This window comes from Arachis ipaensis, chromosome B7 (assembly GCF_059453495.1).
Source record: "Arachis ipaensis isolate K30076 ecotype BB chromosome B7, ASM5945349v1, whole genome shotgun sequence".
NCBI lineage: Eukaryota > Viridiplantae > Streptophyta > Magnoliopsida > Fabales > Fabaceae > Arachis > Arachis ipaensis.
In genome coordinates this window covers 49,385,872-49,403,601 of record NC_142442.1, presented here as the reverse complement: position 1 = coordinate 49,403,601, position 17,730 = coordinate 49,385,872, and the positions used below count along the sequence as shown (strand labels likewise).

Here is a 17,730-nt window from a genome sequence, read left to right as displayed (position 1 = left end):
TCGAACACACAAAATCTGTGAGATTTTTGAGCCTAATTGATTGGTTGCATTTTGTCAACCAATAATTTATTTTTGATGTGTGTTTTCTCTCTCAAATTGTGATCTTTGTCTTTCTTGATTCTATATTTCCATTATTTAATGTATGCATGCACTTATATGATTGAGGCCTTTGTTTCACTGAGCTTACATACCCATATGGCCTTAACCCTTCATTATCCTTTACAAACCACTTTGAGCCTATTATACCCCTTTGTTCTTTACTTTAGCACATCATTAAATCTAAGCGGAAAACAATAATGTCCTTAAATTTGAATCCTTGGTTAGCTTAGACTAGTGAGAGTGCTCATGAATTAAGTGTGGGGAAAAGTGGGTTTGGAAGCATATTGGTTTGAGAATTGAGTATGTTAGAATTTTCTGAAAATGTGAAAGAATGTTGAGAATATGTTCATGCATTCAATACTTTAATCATATGCATTGAAAAAAAAAGAGAAGAAAAATAAAGGAGAAAAAGAAAAGAAAAAGAGCAAATAAAAGGGGACAAAATGCCCTAAAGTAAGTGGTGAAAGCAATGCATATGAGTTGTACTTGAAATTAGAATGCATGAATATGTGGAAAACATGGTTAATGGATAGTTAGATGTGGTATTATGATTACATGGATTGTCTAAAGTTAGGTGGAAAGTTTAAGATTAATTAAGGATTCAAATTTTAGTCCACTTGACCAAATACAATCCTACCTTGACCCTAACCCCATTACAACCCTTAAAAGACCTTTTGATATGTGTATTTGTGCATGAAATTTATGTTGATTGTTAGATGAAGAGCAAGCCTTAGAAATCAAGGATAGTAGAGAATTGAGAGAATCGAACCTTAAACACATGAGTGATTAGAGTGTATACACTTCCAGTGAGGGTTCGATGCTCGATTCTTGGTTCCCGGCTTTCATGAGCTATTTTCTTCTTGCAAGTCTATTTGTACTCTATTTTGTAATTTGAATTAGTAAAATCCAGTTCATATTTGTTCTTAAAAGATTTGTTTACTTTTAACCAAGTAGGTAGAAATATTTTGCATTTAGTTGCATTCATATAGATAGGTTGCATTTCATACATTCTACCATTCCTCTTCATCTTTATAGCTTCTCTTGAGCTTAGCATGAGGACATGCTAATGTTTAAGTATGGGGAGGTTGATAAACCACTATTTTATGGTTTATCTTGTGCTCAATTGAGTGGATTTCATCAACTCTTTACCCACTTATTCATAATATTTGCATGGTTTTACATTTACCTTCCTAATTATGTGCTTTGATTGAAAACATGCTTCTTTGGTCTTAATTTGCTAATATTAATCCTCTCTTATTACCATTAGATGCCTTGATATGTGTGTTAAGTGATTTCAGAGATTACAGGACAGGAATGGCTCAGAGGATGAAAAGGAAGCATGCAAAAATGGAAGGAATACAAGAAGTTAGAGAAATTGCTAAGCTGTCCAGCCTGACCTCTTCGCACTCAAACGGCTATAACTTTAGCTACAGAGGTCCAAATGACGCGGTTTTAGTTGCGTTGAAAAGCTAACGTCCGGGGCTTCGATTTGATATATAATATGTTATAGTTTCCCTGACGTTAGGCGATGCGACCGCGTGATCCATGCGGTCGAGTCGCAGTGTCGGAAATCCAGCGTGGCAAAATTCGAATGCAGCGAATTCTGGACTATTTCTGACCCAGTTTGCGGCCCAGAAAACACAGATTAGAGGCTATAAAGTGGGGGATTGCATCCATTCATGAGAGGGCTCTCATATTTACAATTTTAGGAGTAGATGTAGTTTTTAGAGAGAGAGATTCTCTCCTCTCTCTTAGGATTAGGATTTAGGATTTCTCTCAGTTTTAGGAGTGACTCTCAATCCCAGGTTCTTTATTTTTATTTATTTTCTCAATTTAATTTATGAACATCTATGCCAGATTTAATTTCTTTTGTTAATGCAATTCGAGGTATTTTCAGATGTAAGATTCTTTGCTTATATTGATGCTTTTAATTTAATTTAGATATTTTTCTCCCTTTTGGCTTTGGTCAAGTGATTGGTAGTACTTGAGTTATCAAACTCAGCAAGTGATTGAAATTGGCAGATTTTGCTTTAGCTAGGATTGCTCTAACACTAGTCTCTCCACAGGAGTTGACTAGGACTTGAGAATCAAGCTAATCAGTCCACTTAACCTTCCTTTGTTTAATAAAGGCTGACCAAGTGGGATTAAAATCCAATTCTCTTCACACTTGATAAGGATAACTAGGATAGGAATTCCAATTCTTATACCTTGCTAAGAGATTTTATTATTATTATTTTATTTTACTTGTCATATAACATATTCCCTTCTTACTTCCAAAATCCCAATTTACAAACTCATAGCCAATAATAAGAACATACCTCCCTGCAATTCCTTGAGAAGACGACCCGAGGTTTGAATACTCGGTTATCAATTTCAAAGGGGTTTGTTACTTGTGACAACCAAAACATTTGTATGAAAGGAATTTTGAAGGTTTAGAAACTATACTTGGCAAAATTTGAAACCAGCGAATTCTGGACTGTTTGTGACCCAGTTTGCGGCTCAGAAAACACAGATTAGAGGTTATAAAGTGGGAGACTGCATCCATTCATGAGAGGGCTCTCATATTTACAATTTTAGGAGTATATGTAGTTTTTACAGAGAGAGGTTCTCTCCTCTCTCTTAGGATTAGGATTTAGGATTTCTCTTAGTTTTAGGAGTGACTCTCAATCCCAGGTTCTTTATTTTTATTTATTTTCTCAATTTAATTTATGAACATCTATGCCAGATTTAATTTCTTTTGTTAATGCAATTCGAGGTATTTTCAGATTTAAGATTGCTTTGCTTATATTGATGCTTTTAATTTAATTTAGATATTTTTCTCCCTTTTGGCTTTGGTCAAGTGATTGGTAGTACTTGAGTTATCAAACTCAGCAAGTGATTGAAATTGGCAGATTTTGCTTTAGCTAGGATTGCTCTAACACTAGTCTCTCCACAGGAGTTGACTATGACTTGAGAATCAAGCTAATCAGTCTACTTAACCTTCCTTTGTTTAATAAAGGCTGACCAAGTGGGATTAAAATCCAATTCTCTTCACACTTGATAAGGATAACTAGGATAGGAATTCCAATTCTTATACCTTGCCAAGAGATTTTATTATTATTATTTTATTTTACTTGTCATATAACATATTCCCTCCTTACTTCCAAAACCCCAATTTACAAACTCATAACCAATAATAGGAACATACCTCCCTGCAATTCCTTGAGAAGACGACCCGAGGTTTGAATACTCGGTTATCAATTTCAAAGGGGTTTGTTACTTGTGACAACCAAAACGTTTGTATGAAAGGACTTTTGAAGGTTTAGAAACTATACTTGCAACGAGGATTTATCCACAAATTTCTAGACCACGCAAAAGTTCTCTCATCAAGTAGCTTGGCCAAATTGAGGTTGTTTCCTTCATGAAGTAGGGCGGCAAGAGGAAGGAAAAGCTTCTGCATTTGAACACTTTGAGAGCAGAAGATAATTGCATTTAGCCAGTAGAACAAAAAGGCCACGTGTTCATCATCTGTAACAGTGCTACCCTTTGCGCCCATATGGTGAACAATGAAGTCACTGTAGGAAGTTGTGGGGACAATGTTGTACTGTTGCCTAGGTTGCATATTGGAGGTGAAATTTAGAGGATTAATCGGGAGTCCTGTAATAGCAGCTACATCTAGAAGTGACATACCAATCATCCCACAAGGAAGGTGAAAATTATTGGTAGTTTTGTTCTAGAAAAAGGTTACAGCTCCAATCATCCAAGGGAGCGTCGAAGGAGAAAAGTGAGAAAGTCTAAGAAGATCTTGAATCCCGAGATCCCCCCAAGCAACGCTCTTCGATGGAGTAAGACGCTCATACCAGGCTATGAAGTTAGTTCCACGAGGGGTGATTTTCGGGTTATTCCTAAAGGGTTTTTGAATGGTAAAGAAAGAGATGTCAAGGTCTTGACTAATCAACAAATCTTCCCCTTGAGCATTGGGGAAGAAAGGAAGTTTTTTGTTCGCTCTTTCTAAATTCTCAATAGGACCAATAAAACAATGGGTATCTTCACCCACAGTAAAGGGAATGAGGATCCTGGAGTCATCAAATTGAAGATGTGGGTCATCGATGACTTCGTCATTTACCTGGTTTAACACATGTAAGGACGGAGGAGCTGGTGGTTACACCATAAGACGTTTGCCCTTGTTCTGAGCAGCAATGTGGGACGAAAAAGCAGCCATTGATGAGGAAAGAAAAGCGAAGAACGAGAAATAGAAGTTTTACAAGAAGGAGGAATGAAAGAGAAGTTGAGAGAATAAGAATTCGAGAAAGTTGAGCAAAGATGGAAGTGTTGAATTTAAAGGGAGTTTTTGTTTAGCCGTTATTACAGAGGGAATTCAAAGAGAAAGGAGGTAGCTTTGCGAAGAAGGCGAAGTGGTGGAGAGAGAAAGTGTGAATCGTGGGAGACGTGTTAAACGGGTCATAATTAATGGAGAAGGTAAATGTAATTATGATCAGTTAAGGTGACTGAAAACTGAATTAGGATTAAGTATTTCATCTTCCAAGAAATGACTTCGAAGGCAAACACATTAATCTTAGGGGGCAATTTGTTAGTCAAAATATTTACTTTCGAAACATTGAGCTGATTCAAAATGTTGGTGAAGGGTCAGGAAAGAAATAGAGGCCGAAAAGACGCATGTGCAAGCGTTAAGTGGAAATTATTTGACACGTACTCGATTTCAATACCTTGACAAATCAGGCAATTACTCGAATGAAGAATCGAATAGTTGTTCGAACGGAGAATCGAGTAGTTACACGAATAGGGAAGTCGAAGTCTCTCTCTGAGTTAAGAAGTTGTTGGTAATGCTCATGGGCAAAAGAGCGGGAACAGTTACCTAGGAATTCGCATACAAGGCAGCATCATGCAATTAATGGTCGGTTATGGAAGTAAGCTATAAATATTAGTAAGTTTTAGGAAATAGGGGTTGGAACTTCTTTTCAGAAATACATTCAAGCACACTCATATCCCAGCGAATTCCTGAGTCTACATTCGTGTTCGATTTCTGTAGGATTCCTTCCATGTCTTTATCTTTCAATTTATGGTTTTCAGTAATCTTTACTTATCCTGCTCAATTTATCTTTCAAGCAACTTTAATTTCCTTGTTTAATTTTATATTTCAGAACCTTTAATTTCCATGTCTGAAGTCCTTCGATTCAATCGAAGGCATCTTTATTGCTTTCTTTAAAATTCAATGCAAATCATTTCGATTTCAGTCAATTTTACTTTTTAAATCCTTTATTTTACACTTCTTTTAACCTGAACTTATTTCCTATCTTAATACTCGTCTAATTCGAAAACCTTTGATGCACTTATAGATAACTGGTACCTGCAAAAGAGGAGTTGGTTTCGCTCCCAAACCATTAGAATCGAACTGCTATCGATTTATTAAAAATCGGTAAAACACAAAGAAAATTAGACAAAAATAGTCATAACTTGTCTTATTTAATATTTATTAATTATTGCGACAATTAATGAATGCTAAATAAAATAAATTTTTCTGGTTTTTTTTATCTCTCTAGTATTATTGTAAAATTTATGGGTCTTCACTTCACCTATTAAGTGGTGTAAAATACATTATTATCTTTTGAAAGGAGAGAGTGGCATGGAGGCACAATACAAGGACAAAGCAGTGAAAAGAATAATTTTAGTTAAATTTAGACAACTTAAATCAACAAGTCAACAAGTGTCATTAGTGACTAGATAAAAAAAAATCAGCTAATCAAAAATTGACCTGCCATGTGATGTATATTATATGTTGAGTAGGAAGAGTTGGTTAAAAATCATTAATTTTGGTAGATATATATATTTTTTTTATTTCATAAACAAAAAACTCTTATATAAGATCATTAATTTTTTTTAAATAATAAGTATGAAGTGTAAATACTTTTTAAGTTAGAGATGGCAACGGTACAGGGTGAGGGTGGGGATATCTTCTCATTTCCTGTCTTCATCTCTGTCCTAGATTTGTTTCTCGTCCTCACTCCAATCTCCGTCGTGAGAAAACATTGTCCCCATCCTCATTTTTTTGCAGATCTTCATTTTCCACAGAAATTTATTTTTCATCTTCCTATATTGATCATTTATATGAAAGTTATAATGAAAAAAAAAATCAAAAAACATTATTAAAACATATAAGGACACAGTCACGTAGCAGTGAAAAGGAGAAATGACGTCGCGATCAAAGACAATTAGGCAGTGACAGGGTGATGACACAATATGAACTGAGTAGGAGTGGTAAGGGGTATGATTGTGATGCTATGAGATATTGAGATTTGCGAGTTCTGGCCTTTTGGGGTGACTGGAGAATGAGACGATACAATGTTAGTATTATGGAAAGAAGAGAAGACACTTTTGAAATTAGGGTTAGGTTTTTCAATATATAATATGTGAAATGACTAAAAAATTTATTAAAATTATTAAAGATATTTAAGTAAATTTAATAATTCGGAAATTAGTTGAGACAGGACGAAGATCTTCACTTGAGTCTCCACGTCTATTTTGGAAAAATTTTGACCCCCTTCCCATCTTTGCAGAAAAAATTCCTCGTCTTCAAATCTCTATTTGAGACTGTCTTTGCGAAGATTTTCGCGCTTCGAAGAGTTTTGTCATCCCTATTCTAAATTGCTAATTTAATTCTTAAATTTTAACTAAAAAAATTAACATAAACCTATTTTCATAGAAAATATGTGAGCTTTCATAGATGTGCCGATGTGGTGATATAACTGATGACCCTACACATTATTGTATTGTTATTAAATTCAACTCAACTTGTCCGATTTGATCGGAAAATCGCTCACTCGATCACTTGACCAAGTTGAGTACTCGCTGGACCGTGCTCCCATCAGACTTGAAGAGACCTGAGTCAACCTGTCGGGTTTTGAAAAAAAAAAGTGTGACCCGGCCGATTTATACAACTCGGATCGGGTATTTGTTTGTTTTTTTTTTTTCCAAAAAGAGAAGAAACTGCGTCCTACACTACACCAGCTTCAATCCAAAACCCCTAGCGTCACCAAAAAGAAAAAACACCAAAACCCTAACTCTTCTAACTCATCTCACCCTCAGACTCTCATATCTCCCTCAATTCTGAGTAGGGGTGGCAAACGGGCCTAAACTCGCCGGGCCATCCCACGTAACCCGCCAAAAAAGGCGGGCCGGACTGAAAAATTGGGACCGCCAAATAGCAAAAACCCGCCTAACCCGCACTGCTTAAACCGCGGGCTTTGGCGGGGCGGGGCGGGCTTCCCCACCGGGCTTGGTATTTTTTTAGTGAGGGGGTATTTTTACAATTTTTTGGCCAAAACCTAACTTCCCCCAACCTAACTTACAAGAGTATGAAGATAAAAATTGAGTGGTTTGGATTATGTTTATGTTACTTTGGAGACAATATTTATAATTATGTTTTAAATTATGTTTATTTCACTTTGGAGAGAATATTTATACTTATGTTTTGGATGAAAACTTGGTTTATAATTATGTTTATTAGATATTTATAATTACAAAGATTTTATTGTTTATACATATAAAAAATAAGATTTTTTATGCCTTTAAAAATTATAATAGTTAAAAGTAAAAAATAGAAGAGATTTTTTTATATCTTTATATATATTATTTAATAGTTAAAAGTAAAAAAAAAAAAGAGGATATTTGGCGGGCGTAGCCCGCCAGCCCGCTAGCCCGCCGTTAGGCGGGGCGGGCTGGGATTTTTTGACCGCCTCACTAGGCGGGGCGGGCTTCCCCGCTTGCCACCTCTAATTCTGAGACTCAAACTCTCTCGTCTTTCTTATTGCCTAGCCCTCTACATTCAGTCTCACTCAAGTCTCGTCTCAGTCACACTCGCCGGCGTCTCGCGGCTTTCCTCATCGTCTCACTCGAGTCTCGTCCCTAGGCTCCTCGTCGCGGCAGCAGAAGCAACACGTGGGATCCGCTTGCTTCGTCGCCTTCCGTGGGCTCGTCGTGTGGCTTTGGTGCGCACTTGTTCTTCATTTTTTGTTTTATTCCCTGACTCTGTGTTTAGAAATTAACAAATCATTGAATGATTATAGGATTTTGTGTTTTTGTTCAAATCATTGATTTGCTCTGGCTTTGGTGTGCTGCTGTGGGTTATGGGTTATGGGTGTGTTGTTGTGTGTTTTATGGCTCTGTTGAGCTACTGTGGGTTCTGGGTGTGCTGTTGTGTGTTTTGTGGCTCTGCTGTGTTGCTGCTGCTGCTTGGTGTTTTTGTTGAAATCATTAATGATTATTTGTTAAATTTTTTTAGTCAGTTGTTAATGTGCTTTGAATTGGCCAGTTCTGGGCATTGCCCATTTCGCATTATTTTGCCATGTCACATGCTTGTAATTACTTTATATTCAGTTAGGTCTCACAGTTTTAGTTAAGCATTACTTGCTTGGTCCAGTAAGTATGCTCTCTGGTTTCCTAGAGTAAACAGTTTGTGAATTCATGAATATTATAATGTTTCTTGGAGACAAATCCACAGGGGGAGCATTGCATAATCTCATGTTAACAACAGAGACAAAATGTTCACCTCACTACACTATATAATCATGCATCCAGGCTCATATATATTTCTAGTTAGTTTGTAGTTTTGTACTATAAGTGACTTGCACATATCATTGTAAAAGAAAAAAATAACATTGATTACATTGTTTGTTGAAAATGTGCAAACTTAAGTCATGAAAGTTGCTTGTATAATGTGAGATCTCAATGAATAAGTAGCTTTGCATTGTATTCAATGATTATTTTAACCTTCAGTGTTGTCTTCTTATCTATTTCTATGCTATTAATTCATCTCTACAGGTTGCTTGAGGTATTCTAAAATAGATCAAAAGGCACTCTTGTGTCATGTTTTACCTATTTGTCAAGTATATTAGTATATTTTGTAATATTAATGTATTTATGCGATGAATTCCTATTATTTGTAATATTAAGGAGATGGATTCAGCATTAATATGTACAAGGTTGGTTCAATTTGTTTGATCTTTTTTTATTCCTTGCATTAGGAAAGAGACGAAAGAAATATTGTTGTTTGAATGACAGTGTTGTCATGAAACAAAAAGTGGGTTGAGTTAGCTACACCCAAAACCACACACTTTGATATACATGGTTGATTATTTATCTTCTAGTCAATGAATTTATAGAAACCACTGCAAGAAATTTAAGCCACCAAGAGTTGAAAAGAGGGGTATTCATGTAGTGTTTTAAAATTTGAAAATTATTTTTAGATTTATATAGACTATAATTATATTTAGGATGTTTATTTATAATTTATTTATTATTTTATTTTAAAATAGTTTTTTCGGCTGAACTACGGTTAGACCGGTTGGACCAATAAATCAGTGAACCAGTGATTAGAGCAATTCGATGACCGGTCTGGTTCTCAAAACCTTGGTATTTTGAGATGTTGCTGAATTGCTGATTAATTAATTTGCCTTGTTGCTGATCTAAATGTTGCTGTAAATCATGAGTGAACTTGGATTTGTTGAATTTGTTGTTTTAAGTTGAATTTGTTGCTGAAAATATCACTGAGCTAATTTTTTGGTTGATGAAAATCATCACTGAGTTGAATTTATTGCCAATTATCATCACTGAACCTTGAATTTGTAGCTGTCTTGCTGAAATAATCACTTAGCTAAACTTTTTGTTGCTGTAAATCATCTTTGGAGCTAAATTTTTTGTTGCTGAAAATTATCATGGTTGAATTTGTTGATGAAATTATCAATGAGTCGGATTTGTTGCTGTAAGAATAGATTTGATTCTTAGTATTGATTCATTTGATTCTTACATAGGCAATATTGAGTTGGTATAATTAGTTAAATTTAGTTTTTAATTAGTTTGTTAATTATTCCAATTTGTCTTGATACATTTGATTTACTTATTGTGTTATGTTTTGCTCTCTACATTTAAATGGAGAAAGTATTTTTGTACTATTGACTAGTATATTTTCTATTTTTGCTTAGTTATGTTTAAGAATTATTAATGTGTTTATAAAGACATTTTGAATTTTTAACTTTAAGCTTATTTTTTGTAATTTTGTATTTATATTTAATTGTGATTAAGTCAGCCGATTCAACTAATAACCCACCGGTTGAACCAGTGAATCGGTGACCCCGTCGTAACTATGCCTTATTGTTATTTATTAGTTTAAGGGTTCGCCGTCAACTATAAGGCTAGGGTGCTGCCATTAGTGCAACCTGCATTCCCGAATTGTGGTGTCTGTGATGGCGGCGACAACAACCAAAAACATATTGAAAGAAACGGTGCAGCGATATGAAGAAGACGCAAGCGACGATAAGAGCTTCGAGGAGCTCGGTGTGGACGCTCGTCTCATTCGTGCCTTGCTCAAGAAAGGAATCGACAAGCCCACACCAATTCAGAGAGTCGCTATTCCACTCATTCTGGTCACTCTCTAGCCCCCCTTACTTCTAATTGTTAGTTAGCCAGTTAGTTAGTTAGTCAGTTATTAGTTACAAGATTAGATATTATTGTCAGTGGCAACGACTTTCTGTTTTGCCGAGTTTCGATATAGCTGGTTGGTTGGTTGGTTAAGTTAGTTAGAAGTTGGTTAGGTTTTACGAGATTCTGTGCATTCTGCAATGTAGGGTCTCCAATTAGGGAAGCTCACTAGTTCATTTGTTTTTTTAGGAAGGTAAGGATGTGGTTGCTCGTGCGAAGACAGGTTCTGGGAAGACGTTTGCTTACCTTCTCCCCATGCTACAGAAACTATTCGCTAATGTTGATCACAAGAAGCAGGCACCCAATGCTTTTGTTCTTGTTCCGACTCGCGAGCTGTGTCAACAGGTTGGTTTTCTTTAGCTTTGTTAAAGATGTTCTCTTTGTGTGTGTTTTCCTTTTTCGTTCTACTTTGCTAATATGTTTCAATTGGATTGTGATTTCAGGTCTACACAGAGGTTGTGTCACTCATTGAGTTATGCCGAGTTCAACTGAAAGTCGCCCAATTGAATAGCAATATGCAAGCTTCTGATCTGGTTAGTTACCATGCCTTCTTTTTTGTTATTGTTTCTTCATTATCACTAGTTTTCGGAGCCAATTTTTATTTGTATGTGATGCCATGATGTGTGGAAATTTTATTATTTTGTTTGTAATTGTTAGTTCGTAGTGCATGCTGCGTAAATCTTATTGCTATCTTTGTTCTGCATTGGGTTTGCAGCGTGCAGCTCTGACTGGACCTCCTGATATTTTGATATCCACACCTGCTTGCCTAGCAAAGTGCTTGTTTGATGGTGTACTTCAACCAGCTTCCATTAATGCTACGCTTGAAACTCTAATTCTTGATGAGGTGAAATCAGATGTAGCATATTGTTTGTATAGTATCTAGTTGTCTACATTTTATTCTTAGTTGAACATTTTCTAGGACAGCTGTCGGTTTCTTTCTTCATATCGAGTACTTTATGTTCACACTGGACTTCGATTGCATTTTGCAAAATCTGACCTGCTATGTGTTGACAAGAATAACTTGATTAGATGACTAGATACTTTTTTTTTTGGTTTCCATGGTTCTTATCAACTTTCAATTTCCAAATACTGGAAATATCATTCTAATCCAAGTTAAAGATGAATAACCCTTGATTGTGCTACTCATTTTTGCATCTAATGAGTGATATTCTCAATTCTTGTGCTTCCAGGCAGATCTTCTATTATCATATGGATATGAAAATGATATAAAATCTTTTACGCCTCATGTACCCAGAAGTTGCCAGTGTCTTCTTATGTCCGCAACATCAAGGTGTGTTATTTTGCATCATCAGTGTTTCTGCCACTTGTCATGCTTGTTTTGCTCAATTATTTAATTATCATGAGCATGTACATCTCTCATTCTTCAATTCTGTTTTTGTTGTGCTTGAATCTTGTTTCATTATATTAGATAATAGGTGACTGAAAACAGGTAGTTAAATTCTTGCACTTTTGTAAACACCTTGATTACTATAGCAAAATTGGCTCAATAAAATTTTGTTGGCAAGTGTTTTGTTGTTTAAGATCATTGATCATTCCATGACTTTATTCTAGGACTGATCTTACATTGCATATGTCTATGGTTTAAGGTCTATTCAATTATATTGATTTGTTTGAGACGTACTATTGACTCATGCAGTACTGATGTTGACAAACTAAAGAAGTTGATTCTACACAATCCATTCATTTTGACTTTGCCTGAAGTGGGAAATAATAAGGATGACGTCATCCCAAAAAATGTTCAGCAGTTCTGGGTGAGACATTACTTTCTTCTCATATCTTTGGTATTATGAAGTAGTTGGGATTATGTTAATTCTTTTGTGCATCTGCAACAATATTGCATCACATATTCACTCACATCTGTGTACACTCTAGAAATGGGGATGATCTTTTATGTTTATATATTTATTTGATTTGGGGTGTGAAGAGTTTTAGTCCTTGAAAATAAAATCGTAATTTGATCCATTCGCACTTGGGAAAAATGTTAGGCTTGTTATCATTTTTTTTTATTATCTTACATGTCACCTCCGTGGAGGGTGCTTAAATATATTTTTAAATATGTTTTCCTTTCTGCAGGTGATTCCTGATTCAATATTATTACTTTGGAGTTAATAATCCTTTAACATTTTTCATCAAATATCTTTTTCTCAGATCTTGTGCCCTGCCAATGATAAATTGCTCTACACCCTTGCTGTTTTGAAGTTGGAGTTAGTGCAAAAGAAAGTTCTGATATTCACTAATGACATAGACATGAGTTTCAGATTGAAATTGTTCCTAGAAAAGGTATACACAGTTGTTCTTATGCATTCAATGAATTGAATCCAACTAATTTTATGTTAGTTACATCATGCATGTCATACACGAATGTTAGCACATATACATAATATTGTATTAGACTTGCATTGACTTTTGTACAGTGTCAGTATAATGGATAATGAATAAAATTCTTGTCTCACTTATTCCTTCTTTCATTTTTTATCAAAATGTTTTGGATTAAAGTTTAAATCAACCTGTAGTATCTTGATGGAGTTTGTAACTGTTATTGTTCTATCTCTTGCTTCTCGACCTCATTAAAAAATTCCTCTGCACCAATGCTCGTGGTCTAAACCCTAAACATTTAGACTTGAGTTGGGATTATTTTGTTGTCATCATTGCTTCCTCTATCTAATTTTTCCCATGTTTTTTTCTAGTTTGGGATTAAGTCTGCTGTTTTAAATGCTGAGTTGCCACAGAATTCCCGACTTCATATTCTTGAGGTATGCAATATTATCCAGTTTACTTCCTCCTTTTTCTGTTTATTTTATTTTATATTTTTAAATGATTGCTGATATGTCATATGGCTTTTGGCACTTAACATAGCACTAAGGCTTTTTCTTCCAAGTGAAGAATTAGAACTTAATAAATATATGTTTTCTTAAGATGTGGGTTTTATTATTATTTGTGGGTTTATATTGTTTCTCATGATTTTGATATATCTGAATTTATCAGGAGTTCAATGCTGGTCTGTTTGATTATCTTATTGCAACTGATGTCAGTCAGTCGAAGGAGAAGGATGAAGCACCTAAAGAAGGCAAAGGATCACGAAAGTCTAGGAAACATAAACTTAAACTCGATTCTGAATTTGGAGTAGTAAGGGGAATTGATTTCAAAAATGTATTCACGGTAATCAACTCCTCCTTTCTGTGTATTTGTCATGCAGCTATCTATTACATGTTTGACATTGTTGCTCTGCTATGCCATTTTAGAAAGAGTTACACAATTGTAAATTTAATCTTGTGATTATGTCTGCATTCCATGGGGAAAATGCTCTGTATACTGAACTATTAGTTGTTAATTTTTTCCCTCCTTGATGGACAGGTTATAAACTTTGATATGCCTCAAAGTGTTGCAGGATATGTACATCGAATTGGACGTACAGGAAGAGCATATAGTTCTGGTGCTTCTATTTCTCTGGTGAGCTTATCCGACAAATAAAGCCTGCTTTTTTCCAGTGAGTGAATTCGAAGGCGTATATCCTTATCAGATTAGATTTGTTTGTTCGTCTCGTGTCCTGGTCCACTGGGTATACTAGAAAGATTAAAGGTGCACCAGCTATGCATTCCTGGCTAATTTATCTGTATGCCTTTGTTTCTTCGTAGGTTTCAACAGATGAGATGGAAACATTGGAAGAAGTAAAAGCTTTTGTTGGTGATGATGAAAACAAGGGCTCAAACACAATTGTGGAGTTTCCTTTCCTCACCAAGAATGCAGTTGAATCTTTGCGGTATAGGGCTGAGGTGATTTATCATTTCCTATTTTCCTTTACTCTTGAAGAAAAAACTTGTAAACAACCATAGCAATTCATTAATGCTTCAAGTAGTTAGTCTTTGAGTGACATGATATATTTTCTACTTCATTTTGATTTAAAATCTAGTTTAAAAATGGAATTACTTATTTAATTTGTTACATAGTTTGTGACTTTAAGAAAAAGGGCAGCCCAGTGCACGTTCCAGAGAATGGCTGCACCTAAAGGCATCAGGGACTGCTCCCAATAATTGTTGTTCCAAGGTTCCCCTTCCTGGTAGAGTTTGTGACTAAATTTAGAAAAATCGTTGTGTGCTTGTCGTTTCATTTGTATCTTAAGCTTGAGAATATTGATTGACAAGCCCGGTGTGTCTTTCCGCCATTTCTATTTTTCTTTTACTTGAAGATTTAGTGTATATGCATGTCATGGTATATTCACGGCATTAGAAAGATTTAGAAAAAAAATCTTCCTGTTCTTTTCTCTGATTTTAAGTGTATATGCATGGCATTCCTAATTATATTTGGAAATCATAGTTGCTTTTTTAGATAATATGTTTATCATAATGTTGCAGGACATTGGGAAGAGCGTAACTAAAATTGCTGTGCGAGAATCACGTGCTCAGGATTTGCGGAATGAAATTCTAAACTCTGAAAAGTGAGTACCTGATATTGGATGTGGCATGCTTGTGATTCTAGCTGTGTTATCTTTCTAATACGTTTGTTTGCTTTTCTAATTTAGGTTGAAGGCCCACTTTGAAAGTAATCCAAGAGACTTAGGTAATGAAACTAATTGGTTTTCTTGTGCCTGAGATGGGCACTTTTACATTTATATCTGAAGAAGTTAAATATTAAGGTTTCAAATTGTATTTGGGGTTGAGCAGATCTGTTGAAACATGACAAAGTTTTAAGCAAGAATGCACCTCCTTCGCACCTGCGTGATGTGCCTAACTACCTATTAGACAAGACCACCCAGGAGGCAAGGAAAATGGTCAAGCTTGCAAGTGATGCAATGGGAAATAATAATCATCGCAAGGGATTCAAGAAAAAACCAAAAACAGGTGGAGACCCTCTGAAGGCTATCTCTGCTGCGGTATGATAACTTTACCTCCCATGGATCTTACCTCTTTCCTAATTTGTGTTCATTTTCTATCTCGGACAGTGGGAGAGAGTGCAATGGGGAGAGGAGGGAGAAACAGGGGAAAAAAAGAAAAAATAAAAAAGAGGAAGACGCTTTAAAGATAAATTTTTGTAGTGTTTGGTGCAACGACAGTTTTGTTGTTTGGGGTGAATAAATTTTAATATGCTTGAGCCTTGAACCTTGAGCCGACACTATTGGATGGGGACGTATTAGTAATTATATAAAATTTGGAAAGATTTTGTAATGTTAGGATATTCTAAGGACTTGATTACCGGATCTTGGCAAATCTTAAGACTTATTTAAAAAAATTTAAAACTATATGTACTTAGTTGAAAATTTGGTCAAATCATTGAGGCTTACAGGTTAATTAGAAAATGAACACAACCACTAGAGCCGTTAGATCTTGTATGGATTTGTTTGTGTTAATGTCAATATAATACTTGGTAGATCTCAGGATAAATTTCAATTGTGCGAAGTTTTTTTTTTTTAGTTGTTATTTCTTTGTCCAATATGATATTTTATTTAAATATCTGTCTTTTTAGGTATCAAAAAGATCGCACAAAGGTGGAAGCCACAACAATAGCGGTGGTAGACATAAGCACAAAAGACTGACTGATTTATTCTAGAGTCTTGTAGCAGGCTCCACAATTTTGTTGTAATTTTGGTTCTAAATAGTATTGTAATTGTCGTGAAATTCAATCTAAAGCCAAAAGATTTGATTTAGACGATTCATTTCATTGACTGATAGGAAAAGGCAACATTGAAGCAAATATTATACCAAAAACAAAACATCAATGCGTTATTTAAGCGTTTTACACTAAACAACTTGTAGGACTTTTAACTTGTGCATTTCTATTAGACAGCAAAGAAGCCGACATATTAGATTTAGATGCATTAATGCAACATGAGCATTTCGATGGATGACTTTTGGTTGTCGATTCACGTCAAGTTTTTGCTTCTATCTCGATATTTCTCTTGTACACTTTAGGATTTTTAAGTCTCCAAGTAGATCCAATTCATCTATTATTGAACAGTTCATTCTTGATTCTATGAGAATTGTTATGAAAGCCTTTCATTTGCTTTTTTACAGTGGAAATCTTATTTTCTCTTTATATATCTTAATTTTTGGTCTAATTCTTCTTATGATCTATCTTGGTTCTATTATCTCTTCAATAAGTTTAGTAATGAGCATGGATTCTGATTTATTAACTATGCTGCATTCTTTTTGTAGCTTTATGTGCCGACAACAATGAATAAGAGGAGATAACCATGGTTCCCTTTGAGATGAGAACCAGTGGGGTAGGAGTGGGATTGGGGTTAGGGGATAGAAAGAAGCGGTACTAGAGGTTAAACCTTAGATCTATCTGATTGCAAGAATGATAGTATTTTCACTTTTTGCGTTGCCTTTTGATGTCAATGCCAAAGTTCCCTTGATTCTTGTTAAATAAGGTTTAATTTGGTATCTGAATTCTTATTCGATAATTAGGTTATTAAACTTTGAATATGTTGAGTTTATTCCTCGAGTTTTATAACTATAAATTAAGTTGGTCTTTTTGTTATCAATCTAGTGAAATTATATATGATTAATTGGCATTGTATTATGGGGGTTGCTACGGTGATGGCACCAACTTCATCTTCATGAGATGGAGGAGCATGTCCATTGAGAAATACGGAAAGTGTCCCTCTGATGTTGATTCATGAAGGTACTCAACTAATTCTGATTTGTCGGTCTCTTTTGCGAGGAGCAACTGCAGTAGGTTTTGTCTGAGAGTTATTGTTAACTTGTCGGTGAGTAATTTTGTTAACGTAGTGAATAATTTTTTATTAGTAAGATAAATTTAAGTTAAAAAAAAATAAGAAACCAAAATGAGAAAAGAAAATTGGATTGGATCGGATCTCGGACAATACTAGGTTGATATTAATTGGGCTATGCTGTGTAGTGGACATCCAAGTGCGAAGGATGGGCATGGAGATTTTCTTTCTATGGCAGGGCAGCGTAGGAAAGAGAAAAAGGGGAGAGGAAGAGTAGGGGGTTTTGTTTTGTTTTGTTTTGTTTGCCGATCAAATTTATGGGATGAGTGATTTTTTTTTTAATTTTATACAAGAACAAATTTTTATTCATAAAAATTGTTAAAAGATATTTATATATTTTGGAAAAAAATGTACATCTACATCTATACAAATAGATACATATCATGTATATTAAACTATAAACTGAG

The 17,730-nt window shown here is 35.1% G+C and overlaps 1 protein-coding gene across 1 annotated transcript; it reads left to right on the top strand.

Moving 5' to 3' along the window:
* The first annotated feature begins 7,758 nt into the window (after positions 1–7,758).
* On the top strand, positions 7,759–16,333 carry LOC107609440 (DEAD-box ATP-dependent RNA helicase 16). Its single transcript, XM_088493284.1, has 16 exons — positions 7,759–8,084; positions 10,260–10,517; positions 10,762–10,917; positions 11,016–11,105; positions 11,288–11,416; positions 11,763–11,863; positions 12,230–12,344; positions 12,742–12,873; positions 13,281–13,346; positions 13,579–13,752; positions 13,948–14,043; positions 14,229–14,366; positions 14,946–15,028; positions 15,113–15,150; positions 15,255–15,463; positions 16,054–16,333. Exons 2-16 carry the CDS (start codon positions 10,338–10,340, stop codon positions 16,135–16,137), a joined length of 1,791 nt encoding a protein of 596 aa, XP_088349410.1. The 5' UTR covers positions 7,759–8,084; positions 10,260–10,337; the 3' UTR covers positions 16,138–16,333.
* Positions 16,334–17,730: the final 1,397 nt, after the last annotated feature.